The sequence below is a fragment of the Dromiciops gliroides genome, chromosome X, assembly GCF_019393635.1.
Source record: "Dromiciops gliroides isolate mDroGli1 chromosome X, mDroGli1.pri, whole genome shotgun sequence".
NCBI lineage: Eukaryota > Metazoa > Chordata > Mammalia > Microbiotheria > Microbiotheriidae > Dromiciops > Dromiciops gliroides.
Genome location: NC_057867.1, coordinates 41,477,352 through 41,486,191, shown reverse-complemented (window position 1 = coordinate 41,486,191; position 8,840 = coordinate 41,477,352). Strand labels below are relative to the sequence as shown.

Genomic DNA, 8,840 nt, shown 5'->3' with positions numbered 1-8,840 from the left:
CTGGATAGTGTACTAAAAAGCAGAGATGTCACCTTGTGAATAAAGGTCCATATAGTCAAAGCTATAGTTTTTTTCCTGTTGTAATATATAGCTGTGAAAGTTGGACTATAAAGAAAGCTGAACACCAAAGAATCAACACTTTTGAATTGTGGTGCTGGAGAAGACTTTTGAGAGTCCCCTGGACAGCAAAGAGATCAATTCAGTCAACTCTTAAAGAAATTAATTCACACTACTCATTGGAAGGTCAGATACTAAAGCTGAAACTTAAATACTTTGGCCACATAATGAGAAGACACACTCACTGGAAAAGACCCTAACGCTGGGAAAGATTGAAGGCAAAAGGAGAAGGATGACTGCAGGAAAACAGGAGGGGAAGGGGATAAGGAGGGAGGGGCAAAAGAAGGGAGGGCAGATTGGGGGAGGGGACAGTCAGAAGCAAATCCCTTTTGAAGAGGGATAGGGTGAAAGAAGATAGATAATAAAGTAAATATTATGGGGAAGGGAATAGGATGGAGGGGAACAATTAACAGTAATTGTAAAAGAGAAAAGGGGAAAAATGTACAAAAAATATTTATAGCAACTCTTTGTGGTGGCTAAGAATTGGGAATCAAAGGAAAGTCCATCAATTGGGGAATGATTGAAGACGCTGTGGTATATTATTGTAACGGAATATTACTGTGCTATAAGAAATGACAAGCAGGATGATTTCGGAAAGGCCTGGAAAGAGTCATATGAACTGATATATAGTAAAGTGAGCAAAGCCAGGAGAATATTGTGCACAGTGACAGCAGTATTGTTCTATGAGCAATTCTGAATGACTTCACTACGCTCAGCAATACAACGATCCAAGACAAACCCAAGGGGCTAATAATGAAGCATACTATCCACTCCCAGAGAAAGAACTGATATTGCTTGAACACAGAATAAAAAAAGAGCACTTGTGGATTGTACATATATAACCTATATCAGATTGGTTGCTGTCTTGTGGAGGGGGAAAAATTTGGAATTCTAAATCTTATAAAAATGAATGTTGAAAACTACCTTTACATGTAACTGGAAAAGGAGAAGGATGAGATGGATAGACAGTGTCATCTAAAACAACGAACATGAGCTTAGACAAACTTTGGGAGATAGTGGAGGATAGAAGGGCCTGGAGTCCATGGGGTCCATGGGGTCACAAAGAACTGGCTACAACTGAAAAACTCAACAACAATAATAAATGTGTCAGGCACTGCATTAGACACTAGGAATACAAAGGAAGGTCAAAACTGTCCCCAAAGCTCATAGACAACAGGGCAACAGCTATGTACAAATAAGATACTGAGAAGAAAGGAAGGGGCTGCCCTGGTCTCCATTGGCACTTGGGCTATCAGAGGAGTGACAGAGTCCTGCTAGGAGGTATATGGACAGTCTGAAGTCCTTAACTAGAGGTAGAGGAGGTCACAGTTGTGCACCTCAGAGTGTTCATTTAGAGCCAAAACATTTAAAGTGAAGGTATGGGGGCAGCTAGGTGGCACAGTGGATAAAGCACCAACCCTGGATTCAGGAGGACCTGAGTTCAAATCCAGCCTCAGACACTTGACACTTACTAGTTTTGTGACCCTGGGCAAGTCACTTAATCCTCACTGCCCTGCAAAAACAAAAAAACACAATAAAGTGAGGGGATGGTGGTTCCCCACTCCCCAGTCCTAGCCATTTAGCATCATCCAGTCTAATTAGAGAGAGGGAGGGAGGGAGGCGGGCGGGCAGGCAGGCACGGAAGTAAGGGATTTACAGGCGCAAATACTGTTTGGTAATGATGTATCCTCAAACTTAAATGATTATTAAAATGTACATTTTTAGGAGAGAGAAGAGCCTGCTGCTGCCTTTATGGGCCAAGCGCGAGTGCAAGGCTCTTTGCAAGCCAATCACTCCATAGATGCCAATAAAGGGCTTCATTTCCTGTTTTAATTGTCAAACAGCTTTTAGGAGATTTCAAAGTGACAGCTGCTTAACTGACAGGTGCTGGACTCACCAGAGCCACTGGCTCAGGCTGCCAAGGTCTTTCTAGCACCATTAATTCCACAGAAGCCAGTGGCCCTAGAGGGGCATTCTCTGGCTCCTCTTTTATCCATGCCTCTTCTTGGCTACCAGGAAAATGCTGAAAACCAGCTATCTGAATTCCGTTTTCCCGTGGAAGCGAAATAGTACTAAGGGGGTGGAGGCGAGAGGGAAGAGAGAAAGGGGTGGTTCAAGGCCAGGATCTTAAAAAGGGACCTTAGATATATTCCAATACTGCCTCCTAATTTTACAGATATGGAAACTGAGGACCAAAGAAATTGAGTAATTTGCCTAAAGTCCTAAAGGTAACAAATAGAGGCAGCTAGGTGGTACAGTGGATAAAGCACCGGCCCTGGATTCAGGAGGACCTGAGTTCAATTCCAGCCTCAGACACTTGACACTTACTAGCTGTGTGACCCTGGGCAAGTCACTTAACCCTCACTGCCCAGAAAAAAAAGCAGAGGAATAAAGGTAACAGATAGCCAAGCTGTGTTTGCAACCCAAGCCCTCTGGCTGCAGATCCAGTTGCAGGATCTTTTTGACCAGGCCTTCCCGTCTCCAAAGAATGGAACATCGTAGCCCAGAATTCTCATGCCATCTCTCTGCTATCACCTCACTGTGGGATCTCTGGCAAGTTACATCCCCTCCCTAGGTCTCGGTCTCCTCATCTATAAAATAAAAGGATTGGACTAGATGGACTCTAAGGGCCCTTCTGGCCCCCTTATCCTATGATTATAAGAAGAACATTAATAATAACAATAATAATCGCTGTTATTAATCACTGTAAGGTGCCTAAAGTGCTTTTAACATATATCATCAGGGGCAGCTAGGTGGCACAGTGGATAAAGCACCGACCCTAGATTCAGGAGGACCTGAGTTCAAATCCAGCCTCAGACACTTGACACTTACTAGCTGTGTGACCCTGGGCAAGTCACTTAACCCTCATTGCCCTGCAAAAAAAAAAGAAAAAAATAGTAGTAGTAGTATGGTTGAATCTGCATCTAGATTCCACATACATCATCACATTTCATCCCCGTAACAACTCAATGAGGTAGATGCTATTTTTAATCCCCACTTTATAGGTGAGGAACTCGGACCCAGAAAGGTTTAGTGACTTGCTCAGGATCACCCAGTAACACAGATGTTTCTGACTTCAAATCCCAGCACTCTATCTACTACACAATTTCACAGCCTTCTTAATCATAATATTAAGAAGGAAATACTACCAGACACTTGTAATATCGCTAAGAAATCCCTATCCTTGTATTACACAGTTTTGTTCTAGGCCAACATGGCCTAGAACTACAGTATAACAACAAAGGCGCTTGTTACAAATATAATAATAAAGATATCGTTGTTATGATTAGAGGGGTAGAGAGTGAATCTGTGATTTTACTGGTTAGAGTTTTGCACCTGGATAATAACACACAGCTATGAAGCACCTAATATATATATACAAGGCATTAGGCATACAAAGACAAAAACAAAACTGTATTTGCCCTCAAGGAGTTGACTTTCTACTGGAGGAATTCCATGTATAGACAAGCATGTAATCTGAGATAGAGTGTGATTGGGGCAAAGGAGAGATCCAGATAAAATGCTCTACAAAAATGTAAAGAGGTGTTTTTCCAATTATTTTTTCCAAAAGGTACTTTCCTATCTATTATTGCTTTGAGACATTTGACTTGGAGAATTAAGATGGGAAACAGAACTGCAAATGGAAACCCAATTCAAACTTGTGAATAATCAAAAGCTGTATAGTGAACCCAGATAGCAGAATTGTGATTCAAAATTATTTCAACCAACCAGAATGAGCTACATCTACCACAGTGAAATTCAAGGTAAAGTTTTGCAACTGAATTTTTTTTTTTTGCAGGGCAATGGGGCTTTAGTGACTTGCCCAGGGTCACACAGCTAGTAAGTGTATCCACTGTGCCACCTAGCCGCCCCCTTGCAACTGAATTTTAAAAACCAACTTCCTGGGGCAGCTAGGTGGCTCAGTGGATAAAGCACCAGCCCTGGATTCAGGAGGACCTGAGTTCAAATCCGGTCTCAGACACTTGACACTTACTAGCTGTGTGACCCTGGGCAGGTCACTTAACCCTCATTGCCCTGCACAGAAAAGTAAAAAAGAAGGGGGGGGGCGGTGTTAAAAGACAGCTCCAATAACTCAACCATAGAAATGCTTGTTTGGTGATTGATGTTGCCAAAAAAAAAATTAATGTGGCTTAGGATTCATTAACATGCAACCCAAGTTCCATGGTCCAAGAAGACTCTGATATCACATGAAGTAGCTTAATTCTTGGCTCTAACCCACAGAACGGATATTATCTCTTTTTGGGTCACTGCACCAGGTTGGAGTTTCTTCTCTGATTAACCACTAAATAGAAGCCTAGTGTCCATAATAAAGGAGGTTGTGGTGCTGCTCTCTTCTGCCCTAAGCAGATTACAGCTGGAGTACTGTATTCTGGTTGCCACATTTCAGGAAGGACAGTAACAAGCTGATGTACATGCAGAAGAAGTTAACTAAAATGAGAAGAGGGGGCAACTAGATGGAGCAGTGGATAGAGCACCGGCCCTGGATACAGGAGTACCTGAGTTCAAATCCAGCCTCAGACACTTGACACTTACTAGCTGTGTGACTTTGGGCAAGTCACTTAACCCCAATTGCCTCACCAAAAAACAAAAAAAAAAAATGAGAAGAGGACATGAAGCCAGGTCACTTGAGGAATGAATGAAGGAACTGGGTATTTTTAGCCTTGAAAAATACAAGACTTGAGGCAAGATGTGATACTTAGTCCAAGCTATGGTTTTTCTAATAGCAATGTCTGGCTGTGAAAGTTGGAGTATAAGGAAAGTCGAATGGCACAGAATCAATACTTTCAAATTGTGGTGCTGGAGGACAGCAAGGACGGCAAATCAATCAATACTTAAAGGGATTCATTCAGACTGCTCATTGAAAGGTCAACTACTGAAGCTGAACCTGAAATATTTTGGCCACTTAATGAGAAGACTCACTGGAGAAGACCCGGGAAATAATGAAGGCAAAAAGAAAGGGGGACGGGAGAGGATGAGATGGCGAGATGGCGTCATGGAAACAACAAACATGGACATGAACAGACTTCAGGAGACAGTGGAGGATAAAAGAGCCCGACATGCTATGGTCCATGGGGTCACAAAGAGACATACACGACTGAACTACAACAAAGATATGATGCTTTGAGTACTGTTTGTGACAGGCTGTCATGTGGAAGAGGATTATTAGAATGTTCTGCTTGGCCCTACAGGGGCAACTAGGAGCAATGGATAGAAGTTACAGAGGAGCCAATCTCAGCCAGATAGAAGAATAAGCATTCTTGCTCTTACTGCCATCTTGCAGTGCCGCATGGATGTCCTGGCAGATGCTCTCAAAAGCATCAACGATACAGAAAAACGAGGAAAACACCAGGTTTTCATTAGGCCACGCTCTAAAGTAATTGTCAGGTTCTTTTTTTTTGTGGGCTAATGGGGGTTAAGTGACTTGCCCAGGGTCACACAGTTAATAAATGTCAAGTGTCTGAGGCTGGATTTGAACTCAGGTCCTCCTGAATCCAGAGCCAGTGCTTTATACACTCTGTTACCAAGCTACCCCAACTACCCCAATCATCAGGTTCTTAACTGTGATGATGAAATACGGTTACATTGGCGAATTTGAGATCATCTCTGATCACAGAGCAGGAAAAATTGTTGTGAACCTCACAGGCAGATTAAACAAGTGTGGTATAATCAGCCCCAGATTTGATGTTCAATTGAAAGATCTGGAGATGGGGCAGAATAATCTGCTACCATCCTGTCAGTTTGGCTTCATTGTGCTTACAACTTCAGCTGGCATCATGGATCATGAGGAAGCAAGACGAAAACACACAGGATGAAAAATCGTGGGATTCTTTTTCTAAGGGTGTAAAACATACATACAAATAAAATGCTCCAATGGGGGAAAAAAAAAGAATAAGCGTTATCATCATCACAGCTGTCCAAAAAAGACCAGGCTTCCTCAGATGCTACTGAGTTAGCTCCCCATCACTGTAGATATTCAAGCAAAGACTGGCTGAATGATAATTTGTCAGGGATTCCTGTTCAGCTAGGGGTTGAAGAAATTGACTAAGTCCCTTCCAACTCTGAGATCCTGTGACCTGATCATTTGTTATGACTGAGACATTTTGTGGGACTCAGAGTATTCAAATATGTGGGAAAGTAATTACAAAGAGGATAACTAACTCTTTCCTCTCCCCACTAAGGAAAAAAAAGAAGGAATCATAACCATATCAACAAGAATTTGCCTACTATAGGCTAAGCACTATGCTATATAGCTTGCAAGAGATAGGGGAAAAAACAACTCGAGGCAAGTACAGTGTACAGAGTGCCATTTCCCTCCCCCTTACTGCCTGTGTGGCCTCAGACAACTCATTTCACCTCTCTGGGCCTCGGTTTCCTCCTCTGTAAAATGAGGTTTGACTTCCAACTCTAAATCTATGATCCTGTGACAGTACTCATCCTCATGGAATTTGTAATCTAGTAGTTGGAAGGAAATGGATTTCAGTTACAGCATAAGGAATTGAAGTTAGAATCAACCTCCTGGTCTAGTTAGCTTATGATGTTTTTTTCTGATTGATGGAAAAACCCATCAACCTCCAAGGTAAGGACTGTTTACCAAATATCACACTTGCAAAGGCAAGTATTCTAGTTCCTTCACCCATGTATGTATCTAAAGCTTTTTAAAAACTACTTATGTTGTTTCAGGAGATAACCAATAAATGCTTTCTATCTTCACTTTACCCTCTGGCTGTAATAGTTCAGGACAGTTTTCTTTTGTGATTTCTTGAAATATGGTATCCAGGCTTTTTTGGTTTGGCTTGGTCACGGTTTTCAGAGAGTCCAGTATTCTGAAATGATCTGTCCTTGTCCTCTTTCCCAAGTCAGTTGTTTTTTATAGTAAATGGCTCCCTTGTTTTTCAAATTTTTCAGTCTTTAACTTGGTTCTAATCGTTTTCGTTGCCTCACTGAATCACCGAGTTCTGTTTCCTCCTTTCTGTTATTCGGGATGTTGACTACATTAATAAAATTGTTCACTTTTTGCTCTAAATTGTGTATTCCATTCCAAGTGTTCTACTTTAATTTTTAATCTCTTGTTCTTTCATTTCTTCCATGTATTCTTGGATTTCTTGTAGCTAATTGATCCTTTTTTCTACTTGTCCTACTTGTGATTATTTGGGAGTCATTTTTTGCTCTGGGATTTTATCTTGGGGTGCTTTTGGTCTATAGTAATTATTCATTGAAGGAAGGGTTATTTTGTTTATTTATGTCTACCAATTCAGTTCTTAGATTAGTACCGTGGGCTGGTGTGCTAGAACTTTGGTCTTATTTCCTACTAAAGCCCCCAAACTAATGTGCTATATGCATATTAGCTCCTCCCTTCACTACAGTTTGGAGATTGCTGCCCTGTGGTCATAAAATCAGACTTCTAAGTGGAAGGTAACTAAGAAATCACCTGGTCCAACCCCCTCATTTTACAAAGGAAGAAACTGAGGCTCAGAGAGGTAAAGGAACTTGCTCAAGGTCACATAGAATCAGAGACCTAGAGTGGAAGAGACCTTAAGGCTATGTAGGTCAATTCCTTGATTCTACTGATAAGAAAACCAAAGTCCAGGAAAGTTAAACAACTTACCCAATGTCACTCATACAATCAAAGAGTGGAGGGTAACGCAGGAATCCCACGTAGACCACACAGGATCACATACTTAGAACTGAAAGAGACCTCAGAGGCCATCCAGTACAACCTTATTTTACCAAGGTGAAACTGAGGCATGGAGGAGGAAAAATGACTTGCCTAAGGTCATACACAGAAGCATAGGATCCATAAACCTACCATCAAAGGTATCTCAGAGGCTTCCCAGTCTAGTCCTCTCGTTCCACAGTTGAGGAAACTGAGGTTGAGAGAGACAAAATGACTTGCCCAAATCAATACATAAAAGTCACAATCTAGAACTAGAAGTGACTTAAGAGGTCATCTAGAAATCGAGGACCAAAAAGATGAAATAACCTGCCAAAGGTCACACAAATAGCAAGTCAGAGGAAGGATGTGAACCCAGATTCTCTGGGTACTGTGTACCCACTGTTCTATGTTTGATAATACTTTGCTGTGACTAACCCAAAAGGGCAGAAGCACTATAGAAATCCCAGGAAACATATTTCAACTCGGTGTAAAGAAAAGCTTTCCAGTAATTAGAGCTATCCAAAAAAAAAGAGAATGGCTGCCTTGTAAGATAGGAGAATGGGTTCCCCATCATGAGATGTCTTCAAGTAAAGGACAGATTAGCTATCGATCAATGATACTGTAGGGAGACCTCCAGCTCAGATATAAATTAGACTAGATGCCCTCTGGTTTCCCTTCCAGCTGAGATGTAGGAATTCTGTGACTCATGATTTCATAGATTCTAATATAATTCCCTCTCTCAGCCTTTATCTTTCCAGACTAAACAGCCCTCAGCTTCTACCTCTACTCTCCTCCTTTTATTACCTTTTTCTAGACACCTAGAGCTGTGATTTTCTTTCTTTTTTGTGGGGCAATTGCCCCCCTTGTAATTCTTTTTGTACCTATGAGTCCTTTTCCTCTTTCTTTGATCCCTTTTGGAACATGGGGAACCTGGCCTGCTTTTAAAGGAGCTCTGCCTCAAGAAAGAAAATCACAGGGGCAGCTAGGTGAAGCAGTGGATAAAGCACCAGCCCTTGATTCAGGAGGACCTGAGTTCAAATCCGGCCTC

The 8,840-nt window shown here is 41.7% G+C and overlaps 1 protein-coding gene across 1 annotated transcript; it reads left to right on the top strand.

The window, feature by feature from the left end:
* Positions 1-5,425: 5,425 nt before the first annotated feature.
* LOC122734171 (40S ribosomal protein S15a-like) lies at positions 5,426-5,951 on the top strand. The gene is made up of 2 exons (XM_043974902.1): positions 5,426-5,523; positions 5,690-5,951. The coding sequence occupies exons 1-2, from the start codon at positions 5,426-5,428 to the stop codon at positions 5,949-5,951; spliced, it is 360 nt and encodes a 119-aa protein (XP_043830837.1).
* Positions 5,952-8,840: the final 2,889 nt, after the last annotated feature.

Coding starts and splice junctions, on each gene's coding strand:
- LOC122734171 (XM_043974902.1), top strand. CDS start 5,426: ATGGATGTCCTGGCAGATGCTCTCAAAAGCATCAACGATACAGAAAAA. Junction 5,524..5,689: donor CGCTCTAAAGTAATTGTCAG/GTTCTTTTTTTT, acceptor CCCAATCATCAG/GTTCTTAACTGTGATGATGA.